The 14,895-nt window shown below is 45.1% G+C and overlaps 1 protein-coding gene across 1 annotated transcript in view; it reads right to left on the bottom strand.

Moving 5' to 3' along the window:
* cnga3a (cyclic nucleotide gated channel subunit alpha 3a) overlaps positions 1–9,311 on the bottom strand; it is a 34,918-nt gene extending 25,607 nt beyond the window's left edge. Inside the window, exons 1-3 of the mRNA XM_055636519.1 lie at positions 9,188–9,311; positions 5,057–5,173; positions 2,670–2,852 (exon numbers count right to left, since the gene is read on the bottom strand). Coding sequence (XP_055492494.1) covers positions 2,670–2,852; positions 5,057–5,173; positions 9,188–9,288 — 401 coding nt within the window. The 5' untranslated portion in view covers positions 9,289–9,311. The remainder of the gene's footprint in view (positions 1–2,669; positions 2,853–5,056; positions 5,174–9,187) is intronic.
* Positions 9,312–14,895: the final 5,584 nt, after the last annotated feature.

The raw sequence follows: 14,895 nt of genomic DNA on the forward strand, positions 1-14,895 counted from the left end.
ACAGAGAGAGACAGAGAAAGAGGGAGGGAGAGGGGGAGAGGGATTGAGAGGAGAGGGGAGAGATGGAGAGGGGGAGGGAGAGGGATAGAGAGATGGAGAGAGGGATGGAGAGAGGGAGAGAGGGAGAGAGGGGGGGAGAGAGGAGCGGGGGGGAGGCAGAGGAGGTGGGGGGGGAGGAGAGAGAGAGGGGGGGAAGAGAAGGGGGGAGAGGAGAGGGGGGAGGAGAGGAGAGGAGGAGGGGGGGGAGGAGAAGAGGGGGGGACGAGAGGATGGGAGGGGAGGGGAGAGGAGGGGGAGAAGAGGGGAGGGGGAGGAGAGAGAGGGGAGAGAGAGAGGGGGGGGAGAGGGGAGGGGGAGGAGAGGGGGAGAGGAGGAGAGGAGAGGAGAGGGGGGAGAGGAGAGGAGGGGAGAGGGATGGAGGAGAGGGGGGGGGGAGAGGGGGAGGAGAGGGGAAGAGGGGAGGAGGAAGGGAGAGGGGAGGGAGAGGGAGAGAAGGAGTGGGGGGGAGGGAGAGAGGTGGGAGAGAGAGAGACAGAGGGAGGGGAGAGAGACAGAGAGAGGGGAGAGACGAGGGGGGGAGAGGGAGAGAGAGAAGGGGGGGGAGGGAAGAAGGGAGAGGGAAAGGGAAGGAGAGGGGGGGAGGGGAGAGAGAGGGGGGAGGAGAGATCACGGGGGGAGTTCTGTTAGAAAGGGGGGGAGCGAGGAGCGGGGGGGATGAGACCCGTCTCGGGGAGAGAGGGGGGGAGAGAGGGAGGGTCTCCCCCTCTCTTCCGAGCTCGCTGTAGGTGGAGAGAGAACTAGGAGAGAGAGAAGGGGGGAGGAGAGCGGAAAGGGGGAGGGGAGAGAGACAGGGGAACGTGCCGAGTTCAGGGGGGTGGGGGAGAGGAAAGGGGGGGGAGAGGGAGGAAAGGGGGAGAGGAAGAAAGTGGGGGGGAGCTCCAGGGGGGAGAGGACACCACAGGGTGGGGTGAGGGACGAGAGGAGAAGGGGGGAGAGGGGGGGTTGAGAACAGGTGGGAGGAGAGGGGGGGACCCTGAGTTAGGGGTGCTTGGAAGAATCAGTTTTTGAGACCTGCTAGGGCCGGGGGAGGGAAAGGTTAGGGGGAGATTACAAGTTAGGGAATGGAGAGGAAAGGGGGTGGGAGAACTAGTTAGGGTTGGGAATTGTTGGGCGGAGAAGTGGGGCAAATTGGGGCGGAAGGGCCTGTTTACACGCTATATAACACTATGAGGCTCTTAGAGGAGATGGACCCGGGGATTGTTTCCCATGCCAGTTTTTTATATTTATTGATTTGCTTTATTTCATGGACAATCAATTCTAATCAATCCTTGAGAAGCCCCTGTGAGGTTGTCATAGATTGTACAAACGGTGGGGGTTGTTAAAACTCTATAATTTCCTAGATCGACCCATTCTCCTTAGGAGGCGGTGTCCCACCAGCATGCGCCTGCATCGGCAGACGCGCGACCATTCAAACCGGAAGACGGGGTCACACGGATGGGGCGAGTGATCCCCACGTACAGGGGCCCTCGGGGAGCCACAAAGCATGCGGCGGAGCATGCGGCAAGCGCGACCAATCCCGGACCGGGGAAGCCGCTCGGAGAGGCGAGGTGAGTGATGTGAAGTTCGAGCGAAGTCCGCAGGAAGTTTGCGCGTGACGTACAGCGTCAAGACTTTGCGAACGCCCGTCGAGGCAGTGCGTACGGCGTCGGGGCGACTGCGGGCCGGCAGGCCTTTGCCGCGCGGAATTTTTGAACACGGTCAGTTTTTCGGAGCCCCGCGCGATGTCGGGACCAGCTCCGCACAACTCCATACGGCTCCGGCGATCAAAGTGGGACCGGCCCCGCGAGGCCGTACGGTTCAAGCGACCACGTTAGATCACACTTGCCACATGGAGTCGCATGCTGGTGGGACAGTCCCTTTACAGCACACCTTTGTTTTGGCAGCTCTTAGGTTCTATATTCCTTGATTCTAATACTGTGATCTGTGCCTGTAAATAAGTGTCAGTAGGGTTACGAGATGAACACCAGGACTTGTGGATGACAAGTTGCTTTCCACAAATGCAATAAGCCTTTAGCCCTGAATGCCAAACTAGCTCTCCACTTTGATCTTACTGCTTGGAATCGTAAGTGGCAAATGAGCCCACTTTTACCACTGGCACTTCTTGGTTCCAGTCTTGGTTTCAGTCACCTAACCCGACAGTAAAAAAAAAATCTTCTGTTCCAGCATTCAACATCCAAGATTTTAATTTAACGCTTATTTCTTATAAACAAGGGCTGGCATCGAGGGATATGTTTCTGTGATATATAGCACAAAAAGAGACATGAAAAACGCAACCAGAATGAAATAAGTAGAAAATGTTGGAATGACTCCAGAAGTTGTGAAGGAACCACCAATAAACACTATGGTTGCAAGGATGGCAAATGGCTTATGTCCACATCAGGTTATACACTCCTTATTGGTGCCAACATGAACCCATGTAATTACGTTGCTAATATATTGGCATCAAAATCCATCAGCCAGCTCTCTCTAGAGACTGTCGATGCTTGAGTAAAATAAAGGCCAGCTATGGGGATCAGACTTTGAAATGCTTGATTTAGTTTGAAAGCCACACTAGGTTCTTGGGAACAACTGGAGTCATCTCAGCTCTCGTGCAGTGGACTGCAACTTACTTCTTGCTCCTCTTGCCTTGCTGCTCTGGGTTGCCCGCGACTGACTGCGTGTTACTCTCCCGGCTTGATACGTCCTTTATATCTGGTCCCCGAAAGCGCTCCAAGAAAGAATCTGGCCTCTCATCTTCGGTGTGGATTTGTTGAGTCGCCCAGTTCCTCAATACGACGATGAAATTAGTTAACCTGGAAAAAGAGGTTGTACAGAACAAGCTGCTAGAGGTAGGTATGTTACAAAACCTACCTGAATCGTCATTGGGAATCTGCCCTCAGCCATGTCCGCGATTTTGGCGCTGTTTGGAGGGAGCGGGTTTAAAACGCGATTTTTACTAGGCTGTACTAATCGCAGATGTTCAGCCTAGTAAATCATTAACGAAAAATCGCTGCAAGACCCGGTCGCAAAAGGTATTATTAGTTTTATAGGCCTCGATAATATAGTTATAATAGTTTTAAAATTACTCTCTGATTTCGCAACCTCTCGCAGCCCCAGGGTATTATAAAGCAAACAATTAAAGGTATGTACCTTATTTTTACATTAAATGGGGCATATATATAACCCTGATTATCAAGTTATCTATAGCGAGTGGTTCATTTTGGGCTTTTTATATCCCGCAGTATTTTTCTCGGCATTTGAGGGCACTAATCCAGCACTATGGTTCTAAACCAGCGCGTTTGGGAACCACTAGAAAGCGATTTAAATGGGCTTGTTTTACAGCAATGGACACTAAATTCCTTCCATTTGGCCTATAAATTAATGTAAATTAGATATAAAAAATCATGTTATATTGTGAATTATTGTGAATACTCTTTGGCACACTTAGGCTATTTAAAAAATGTTAATCTTTCCTTAAGAAATGGGCGTTTGACTATCCAAGATCACAGCTTTTTTGTAATGTCCATTGAAAATCAATAGGGAACAAGATGCTAATTTCCGAGTATGAAAATGGTCATAACTTTTTTTAATACTTGAGATATGAAAGTGAATTTGGTGTCAAATTAAACTTATTGTTATGCTTTATCTGATGGGATAAATTGCAGACTTGATGTTTAGAACCTACAAAATTTTGTAACATTGTAGAGGAGGTAGTTGAGGCAAGGGACTATCCCACATTTAAGAATCAGTTAGACAGGTACATGGCTAAGACGGGTTTGGAAGGATATGGACCAAACGCTGGCAGGTGGGACTAGTGAGGCTGGGACATGTTGGCTGGTGTGGGCAAGTTGGGCCGAAGGGCCTGTTTCCATGCTGTATCACTCTATGATTCCAAGAGGTTGCAAGTGCATTCTTGGTCGGCAGTGTACACCACCCAGCTCAGCACTGACCCTTCACTTCAATGCATTCTCTCATACCAAGTGTGATCTGGACTTTACTTTGATTAATATGATCCTACAAATTAGCAGCAGAAGCAAGGAATGTGGCTCCTTGAACATGCTCTGTCAGTTAATAAGCACATGGCTGAGCTGATTGCAACCTAAACTTGTGGCAACAGCAATCCTAATTTTACTCATATCACTTGTGATCTTATTAGATTCTTGATTAGTATGGGTATCAGAGGTTATGGGGGAAAGACAGGAGAATGGGGTTAGGAGTATGAGATAGATCTGCCATGATTGAATGGCAGAGTAGCCATGATGTGCCGAATGGCCTTATTCTACTCCTATTCCATATGACAATCCCCCCCATATCCACATCCTCATTCATAGAAACCCCCAGGATCTTATGTTTCATTCCAATCCCCTCTCAATCTTTGGTCACTTCAACAGAAAATAGGAGATTAAATGCCGAGAATAAAATAGGGAATCTAGGACTAGAGGTCATAGCCTCAGAATTAAAGGACGTTCTTTTAGGAAGGAGATGTGGAGGAATTTCTTTAGTCACAGGGTGGTGAGTCTGTGGAATTCGTTGCCACAGAAGGCTGCGGAGGCCGTCAGTGGATATGTTTAAGGCAGAGATAGACGGGGTCTCGACCCAAAACGTCCCCATTCCTTCTCGCCAGAGATGCTGCCTGTCCTGCTGAGTTACTCCAGCTTTTTGTGTCTATCTTCGGTTTAAACCAACATCTGCAGTTCCTTCCTACACAGATAGAATCTTGATTAGTACAGCTGTCAGAGGCGAGGGCAGGAGAACAGGGTTAGGAAGGAGAGATAGATCAGCCATGATTGAATGGCGGAGAAGAATTGATGGGCTGAATGGCCTAATTCTGCTCCTATCTCTTATGATCTTAAGATGGAGAACATTGGACGTTAAGTATATATTCTGATGCTTTTCCTAATCGTCCGTGGCAAGGTCTGTCGACAGTGCTCAAAATACCAAATAGTTTTAGATGACTATAGCTCAGACACTTATTTTAATGAACCCATGGAGGCATGTGTAGAGATATTAACAATACCTGGCTAAGGCTCCTCTGCCAGTGAAGGAATTCCGGCGGGATTCTTGCGGGCCTTTAGGTTCCACAGAGATCACTCTTTGAAGCTCAGAAGACGTGTCCTCGCACAATGAGTGAGTCCTGACCAAAAAACAATGAGAAATAAAGGTCATGGAAGGCCATCAAAATTGACATACCGATGCCATATTCTATTAAAGGCCACATCACCATACTTCAAGTAAATATATATATATATTTTTTTTAATTGTATAGTGTCATTGAAACTTACCGAATAGTGAAAGGCTTGGATAGAGTGGATGTGGAGAGGATGTTTCCACCAGCACGGGAGTCTAGGACTAGAGGTCAGAGCCTCAGAATTAAAGGACATTCCTTTAGGAAGGAGATGAGGAGGAATTTCTTTTGTCAGAGGGTGGTGAATCTGTGGAATTCTTTGCCACAGAAGGTTGTGGAGACCAAGTCAATGGATGTGTTTTAAGGCGGAGTTACACAGAAACATAGAAAATATGTGCAGGAGTAGGCCATTCAGCCCTACGAGCCAGCACCGCCATTCAATATGATCACGTGATTGATTGAGGCTTGGTTAGTGTGGGTGTCACGGGTTGTGGGGAGTGGGCAGGAGAATGGGGTTAGGAGGGAGAGATAGATCAGCCATGATTGAATGGCGGAGTAGACTTGATGGGGGCGAATGGCCTATTCTGCTCCTATCACTAATGAACTTAAGGCTAGACTGGATTGACTCGATTGGTACTCGCTAGAATTTAGAAGATTGAGGGGGGATCTTATAGAAACTTACAAAATTCTTAAAGGGTTGGACAGGCTAGATGCAGGAAGATTGTTCCCGATGTTGGGGAAGTCCAGAACAAGGGGTCACAGTTTAAGGATAAGGGGGAAGTTTCTTTTAGGACCGAGGTGAGAAAAACATTTTTCACACAGAGAGTGGTGAATCTGTGGAATTCTCTGCCGCAGAAGGTAGTTGAGGCCAGTCCATTGTATATATTTAAGAGGGAGTTAGATGTGGCCCTTGCGGCTAAAGGGATCAGGGGGTATGGAGAGAAGGCAGGTACAGGATACCGAGTTGGATGTTCAGCCATGATCATATTGAATGGAAGTGCAGGCTCGAAGGGCCGAATGGCCTTCTCCTGCACCTATTTTCTATGTTTCTAGATAAAAGATGGGCACAATCGGAGCAATATAAAAGACTGTGGACAGAGAGAATCAGAGTGTGAATGAGGTGGAAAATTATCTTATGACCTTATGACATTATAAGCCTCGTGACAGGTTATAACAGTCAGTGAAGTGAAAACAGATCAATGGCAGCCTCACATACTTTTGTCAGGAACTGTCACCATGAAAAAACAGGAGGGAATAACACTTCTCTCTTATTGACTTACATTTTATTGTACATATGGAGAAAGATTATGCAAAGATAGAAGTGGGGTTAGATAACTCCTTGGAATTTACATTCTATGGAAAGTGGAAAAGATTTGGAAAAGTTGTACTAGGAAAATTCACAATGGAAGAATACATTGTGATTATTTTTTTCCGTTTTATGGAAGGAAAAATTGAGTGGGCTGCAGGTACTTTCATTTCTGCCCCGGAGACATTGATCTAGTAAAATTGTTCGTTGTGACAGAGCTCAAATAACCATATAACCATATAACAATTACAGCACGGAAACAGGCCATCTCGGCCCTACAAGTCCGTGCCGACACAACTTTTTTTCCCTTAGTCCCACCTGCCTGCACTCATACCCTAACCCTCCATTCCCTTCTCATCCATATGCCTATCCAATTTATTTTTAAATGATACCAACAATCCTGCCTCCACCACTTCCACTGGAAGCTCATTCCACACCGCTACCACTCTCTGAGTAAAGAAGTTCCCCCTCATATTACCCCTAAACTTCTGTCCCTTAATTCTGAAGTCATGTCCTCTTGTTTGAATCTTCCCTATTCTCAAAGGGAAAAGCTTGTCCACATCAACTCTGTCTATCCCTCTCATCATTTTAAAGACCTCTATCAAGTCCCCCCTAACCTTCTGCGCTCCAGAGAATAAAGACCTAACTTATTCAACCTATCTCTGTAACTTAGTTGTTGAAACCCAGGCAACATTCTAGTAAATCTCCTCTGTACTCTCTCTATTTTGTTGACATCCTTCCTATAATGGGGCGACCAAAATTGTACACCATACTCCAGAGTTAGTCTCACCAATGCCTTGTACAAATTTAACATTACATCCCAGCTTCTATACTCAATGCTCTGATTTATAAAGGCTAGCATACCATAAGCTTTCTTTACCACCCTATCTATATGAGATTCCACCTTCAATGAACTATGCACGGTTATTCCCAGATCCCTCTGTTCAACTGTATTCTTCAATTCCCTACCATTTACAATGTAAATAGCAAAGAACTTAAGGTACAAACACGGCAAGTCAAACTGTTTATTTTAACGCCCACATATTTATATATTAATGAAGTAACAGTTAGAACTACTGAAAGTGCTGGCACAAATGGAGTCATGTTGGGGAGATAGTGTGGAAACAGGCCCTTCTGCCCACCTAGTCCATGCCGACCAGTGATCAATTGTATACTAGTTCTATCTTACACACTAGGGACAATTTACAGAAGCTGAATAAGTTAAAACCTGCACGTCTTTGGGATGCGGGAGGAGACCGGAGAACCGTGGGAAAACCCATGCACGCGGTCACCATGTCAGGCGACAATAATTCTGCTCCCATAGATTTTCAAGAAACACGCAGCGGTAGAATTGCTGCTTCACAGCGCCAGAGAACCGAGTTCGATCCGGAGTTTGCACGTTCTCCCCGTGACCTGTGTGGGTTTTCTCCGGGATTTCCGGTTTCCTCCCACTCTCCAAAGTCGTACGGGTTTCTAGGTTGATTGGCTTGGTGTAAATGTAAAATTGTCCCTAGTGTGTGTAGGATAGTGTTAGTGCGCGGGGATCGCTGTTCGGCATGGACTCGGTGGGCCGAAGGGCTTGTTTCCTCGCTGTATTGCTGGACTAAACTAAACTAAACTACAGCTGGGCAGAATAGGAAATCTTAGTTGACTGTGTGTTTGAGGGAATTTTCCTAGTCTGAAACCTGGTTGAAATCCAAAATGAAATGATCACAATAATGGCAGATTAAATTCAGTCAGAGTCAGTACGAACGCACAGAGCTACATTTATAGTCACATGATAGTAGAAAACATCATGTGTCTTTCCTAGAAGAGCTGAAAATAGCTACCGTATGTTTCCTAAACCAACTCTAAACATTCCTATGGCTTCTGAATTTATTTTCATTTCATATTTAGGAATGGGGCAATAATTTGTGTAGGAAAGTGGTGCAGTTGCTGGTTTACACCCAAGATAGACTCAAAATTCTGGTCAGGCAGCATCTCTGGAGAAAAGGAATAGGTGGCGTTTCGGGTCGAAACCCTTCAGACTGACCGTCAGGGGAGAGGGAACCGAGAGATATGAAAAGGTACATAGAACAATTAATGAAAGGTATGCAAAAAGACAGATCAAAGCCAGCAACAATGATCAAGGAAATGTGGAGCCCATAATGGTCTGTTGTTGGCTGTGGGGAAAGTGATAACGAGTAGTACAGACAGTGAAACTCAGCAGGACGTACAGCTTTGGTTAAAGACATTTCAAACAAACGTTACTGAATGTTGTCTCAGGTCATGATATCGACTAAATACTGGTCATTGATTGTCAAGAGAATGGAAACACCTTGACAGGATAAACTGTTAGCAAATGTTTCCCCTCTAATCGTGGCAGGAATAAAGTGAATGATAGAGATCCAAAGGGAACAGTGGTGCAGCGGTAGAGTTGCTGCCTTACAGCACCAGAGACCAGGATACGATCCTGACTACAGGTGCTGTCTGTATGGAGTTTGCACGTTCTCCCTATGACCGCGTGGGTCTTCACCAGGTGCTCCGGTTTCCTCCCAAGCTCCAAAGACGTACCGGTTGGTAGGTTAATTGGCTTTGGTAAACATTGTAAATTGTCCCCAGTGTATAGGATAGTGCTAGTGTTTGGGGTGATTGCTGGTCGGCATGGACTCCGGTGGCTCAAGGGCACTGTTTCAGCGCTGCATCGCTAAAGTTTAACGTTTAAAGGATTTCCATACCTGCTGCTGCCATTTTCTATCCTTTCCAGTTCTTCATCATTATTTCTGACTGAGAGTCGTTGAAGAGATGGATATGACTGCTGGGTGCTGACTGCAGCCATGTCTTGTCCACCCTATTGCACAGGCTCAATCTGTACCTGCTAAAGAGAAGATAAATTAATTACAAACAAAAAAACCTTAATGCAAGCAATTTCAAGTTATTAAATGGACCCTCTGTCTAGAGGGCAGTGGAATCAGAGACCAGCAGTGATTTCGGAAAGGTACCAGGGTAGGAACTGAGGGACTATAGTCTAAAGCAGAAGAAGGGGATTATTTCTGAGCAGGAATTGACATGCTCCCAATGAACCAAAAGGCCTTCTTCAGTGTTCAAATGTCTTCAAAGTTCCATAAAAATAATATCTAATAACATAAAAGCATACCATTTAAGATATCATTTCAATTTCTCTGGTGAAACCTCTTAACAGGAGCTATCCATTTTTTTTGACATTTAGTTTGAAGTCACAAAATTGGATTTGTAATCAATGTAGGTTTCATGTGATGCGTTTAGTATCAATTACATGTAATGGTCCAACAGAAACATTATGAGGATATTGAGGCATGTCTTCCAATTGTTCATCAACAGTGGCTCCTGTGAGCTTTTCTTACTTGAAGCTAAGCAAACTGATCTGGTACTATTTGCCCATTTTTCAATTGGCCATTTGTTATTTCTCTCTCCGTAAAGCTCAACATCCCAATGTAACCATGCAGTGGCATCACAGTGGGGCAGCAGTAGAGTTGCTGCCTTAAAGCCCTGCCCCACTGTACGAGTTCATTCAAGTGCTCTCCCGAGTTTAAAAAAAAAAATCAAACTCGTGATAAGCACGTAGAATTAATGTACCAGGTACGTCGGAGCTCGGGGACGTCTCTTAGCGGCTCGTAACGCTAACGGCAGGTACTCAGAGAACGCGGTAAGCTCGGGAAGACTCGTGAAGATTATTCAACATGTTGAAAAATGTCCATGAGAGCCCCGAGTACTGACGAGCGGCCATTACCGTAAATCTCCGAGTTCGAATCAGGGCAAACTCGGGAGAGCTCTTGGAATGAACTCGTACAGTGGGACAGGGCTATTACAGCACCAGAGACCCGGATTCCAATGAGCCAGGGGACCAATGAGCATCAGCGCAGCGTAGTCTATACTTACAACCATTCAATACGTCACATTGGCAATAATGGACTCTGCAAATTTCCCCTAGTGTGCAAGGAGTTGATGAGAAAGTGGTCTTTCCATGCTCTATCTCTAAACTTTAAAAACAATACATTGGTAACTTCTCTTCACTTTAGCCACTAATAACTTGTCCTCAATTGTCAAATGAGCGCTTTGTTGCTGAGGAACAATCTAAACTAAACCAAACTAAACTAAAATGCTGAATGGATGGCAAATTGACTTCATGGAAGGAAGCAGAGGGTGATGGTGGAAGGTTTCTTCTCAGACTGGAGCTCTGTGACTAATGGTGTGCCTCAGGGTTCTGTGCTGGGCCCCTTACTATTTGTCATCTACATCAACTATTTGGTTGAGAACATGCAGGGCAAGATTAGCAAGTTTGGTGGTTTTGCAGATAGTAAAGATGGTTGAGAAAGATTGCAGCAGGATCTGGATCGATTGGCCAGGTGGGCTGAGGAATTGTTGATGAAATTTAATACAGATAAGTGTGAGGTGTTGCATTTTTGGATGTCTAACAAGGGCAGGACCGACACAGTGAATGGTAGGCTTCTGGGGAGTGTTGTAGAGCAGAGGGATCTAGGAGTACAGGTGCATGGTTCCTTGAAGGTCGAGTTGCAGGTGGATAAGGTGGTCTAAAAGGCTTTTGGCAGATTGGCCTTTATCAGTCAGAGTATTGAGTATAGAAGTTGGGAGGTAATGTTGCAGTTGTATAAGACGCTGATATGACCGCATTTAGAGTAAGGTTGTGTTCAGTTCTTTCTGGGGGCACCGTGTTATAGGAAAGATATTTTCACGTTTGAAAGGGTTCAGAGAAGGTTTACGAGGATGTTGCCAGGACAAGAGGGTGTGAGCTATAGGGAGAGGTTGAGCAGGCTGGGTCTCTATTTCTAGCGCAGGAGGATGAGGGGTGGGTCTCTATCTTAGCAGAGAGGTGTATAAAATCATGAGAGGAATAGATCGGGTAGATGCACAGAGTCTCTTACCCAGAATAGGGGAATCGAGGACCAGAGGACATAGGTTCAAGGTGAAGGGGAAAAGATTTAAAAGGAATCTGAGGGGCAACTTTTTCTCACAAATGGTGGCAGGTGTATGGAACAAGCTGCCAGAGGAGATAGTTGAGGCAGGAATTATCCCAACGTTTAAGATACAGTTAGACAGGTACACGGATAGGACAAGGTTGGAGGGATATGGACCAAGCGCACGCAGGTGGGACTAGTGTAGCTGGGGCATGTTGGCCGGCATGGGCAAGTTGGGCCGAAGGGCCTGTTTCTACACTGCATCACTCTATGACTCTAAGTGGTTGCTATCAGCAAGGGCTTGTCTGTCTGGAAGCTGGTGTGCATGAGAGAAAGGGTGCACCAGCTGTCAGTGTCACAAGTTATAGGAGTAGAATTACTAGATTTGGCCCATCGAGGCCACTCCGCCATTCAATCATGGCTGATCTGTGCCTCCTAATCCCGTTTTCCTGCCTTCTCCCCGTAACCATGACATTCTAATCAAGAATATCCACTGACTTGGCCTCCACAGCCCTCTAAGGTAATGAGTTCCACAGATTAACTACCCTCTGACTAAAGAAGTTCATCCTCACCTTTCTAAAATAAAAGGCCCTTTAATTCTAAGGCTATGACCTTTGGTCCTAATTCATAATGTCTTTTAGAGGCAGAATAATTATTCCAGTTTATTCATATTTCTATTATTACCTCTACTCTGATCAAGAAGGCTCAATCTCTCGAGGAGACTCCATCTGATCCTGGTGATTCAGATTACAATGCATTATGGTAATTGTCATTGTCAGAGGGTGTGAAAATTGCCCAACGTACAGAGACCCCTCCACGAAATGCATGTTTACCCTCCTACCATCCGTTGCCCGAACCAGCAGGTCGAGGAACAGCTTCTTTCCGGCCGCTGTCACTCTACCAAGTTCTTCAAAGGAGAAGCTAAATGTGTACGATCTCTGATATTCAGATTCAATTTTTAATTGTCATTGTCAGTGTACAGTACAGAGACAACGAAATGCATATATTCTACCAAGTTAGTGTACTTGTTGCTTAATATACAGACAATTAATTTTACAATTCATTAATCTGGAAAGATTCAAAACTTAATTCACGAGTGGAATTAATGATACAAATAACATTCCTCCACTTGGTGACTTTCAATGACAACACCATCATGACCCATAAATTCTACCAGGCTATCATGGGATAGGTGTTAACCCATCAAAGTATGTAGCATGGCAATGACTATTTCGTCCACACTTTAAAATGTTTGAGTGCCCAAGAGTTTGGGTGCTTTACAACGGCCCTTGCACACTTTCCTTCCTTGTAGATTGCAATTGCAGAGCAGGTCTAACGGCAGCCACTAGTACTGGGGTCACTGAGGAGGAAGATACCCAATGGGCAGATACTGGGTTGATGGATCAGGACATAGAGTATGATCAGCACCATGACTCAGGGTCAGGCATTGGGGCCAGAGGAGTTTGGTACTTTGGAGCAATTAACTCATTTAGGCCTGAGTTAGAGATTAGGGGCCAGGGGTCAGAACATCAATGGTGTTGGAATAACTGGGTCTCGACCCAAAATGTCACCCAGTCCTTCTCTCCAGAGCTGCTGCCTCTCCCACTGAGTTACTTCAGCACTTTGTGTCTATCTTTGGAATAAGTGGACTGGGTTGGCTTGAGGAGCAGAACTTCAGAGGTTGATCACATTGGATGATGTGAGCCGTTGAATCACAATTCGATCCCTTGTATGCAAGTTAACATCAAGATGAAAAGGAACTTACCTTGGACATGTTCTCAAAGACAGATGATTAAAAGCTGGTTGCTTTGACTGTGCTCAATAGGAGACACACCTGAGAATCAGGTAACCTTAGTGAACGTTGTTCTGGGAATGACTTCATAAGGCGTGCACCTTGGGCAGGTAAAATATATCATTAGTGTAAGCATGATTTGCAAACGGAATAGGCTGGTCAAATTTCTAGTGTATTCCAATTCAACCCAGAAATTAACATAACTGGGTTCCACTCATTAAAAAAAAAGTCAATGACAAAACAAATAGAGTTATAAGGTGATAAGATCCAAAGAAACAGGGCATTCAGCCCATCGTGTCTACTCCGCCATTCAATCATGGCTAATCTATCTCTCCCTCCTAACCACATTCTCTTGCCTTCTCCCATAACCTCTGACACCTGCACTCGTAACAAAGTATAGAGTGATACAGCATGGAAACAGGTCCTTCGACCCAACTTGCCCAAGCCGACCAACATGTCCCATCTACGCCAATCCCACCTGCCTGCTTTCGGCCCATATCCCTCTCAACCTGTCCTTTCCATGTACCTGTCTAAATGTTTCTTAAACGTTGCAACAGTACCTGCCTCAACTATCTCCTCCAGCAGCTCATTCCATACACCCTCTGTGTGAAATACTTTGCATCAAAATTTGAAGGCCATTTTAAAATTCTTGGCAGTGCTTTCTTTTGCAAACAAATATTATGCATATAACTGTTCAGGTGACATTGTCGGCTGCTGAACACCAATTTACTTTGTAGAGGTGCCAGTATGCCATACCAGCATATACCATCTGAAAAATAGCAGTCACTCTAGGATAATAAATAATTGTGAAAATTGAATAGACTGTACTAATATATGTTATTCTATGTATTCATCCATTAGACTTTTCATTAATATTGACATGAAACTTTATTCTGTATTAACATTTTAGATTCTTACATAGTGCCAATGGAAACAGGCCCTTTGGCCCAACTCACTCACTCACGCCGACCACGAAACTCCATCTACGCTAGACCCATTTGCCAATGTCTGACCTATATCCCTCTAAACCTTTCCTATTCATCTACCCGTCTAAGAGTCTTTCAAATTATGTTATTGTACCTGCCTTGACTACTTCATCTGGCAGCTCGTTCCATACACCCACTACATTCTGAGAGAAAAAGTTGCTCTTCAGGTTCCTATTAAATCTTTCCCCTCTCACTTTCAGGCAAGAAAATACATTTCTTGCAAGAAGATAAAAGTGGATGCAAGAAATAATGGGAACATTCAGTCTGTCAATTACACAACAAACACTAGATTTTTACTATTGGCAGGACAACCATTATATGAACTGACCATTAAAAAAAATCCTAGGATGGACTTGGAATAGATTGCCTGGGAAATGTAGATTGTAAAGGAATGAGACATTGATTGATGATTTTTGGAAAATTCATTTGCCAGAGATATACCAGACATGATAATTCCAAATGATGGGCTAGACAGCATGCAGTGTAGATTCAAGATTCAAGAGAGTTTATTGTCATGTGTCCCAGATAGGACAATTAAATTCTTGCTTTGCTTCACCGAATGCTTTGCAGAATGAGCGATGATCTTACTGAAGCATGTAAGATCCTGAAGCGATTAAGCAAGGCAAATAGAGAGTCATAGAGTGATACAGTATGGAAACAGGCCCTTCGGCCCAACTTGCCCACACCGGCTAAAAATGTCCCAGCTACATCAG

Source organism: Leucoraja erinacea, chromosome 6 (genome assembly GCF_028641065.1).
Source record: "Leucoraja erinacea ecotype New England chromosome 6, Leri_hhj_1, whole genome shotgun sequence".
Taxonomy (NCBI): Eukaryota; Metazoa; Chordata; class Chondrichthyes; order Rajiformes; family Rajidae; genus Leucoraja; species Leucoraja erinaceus.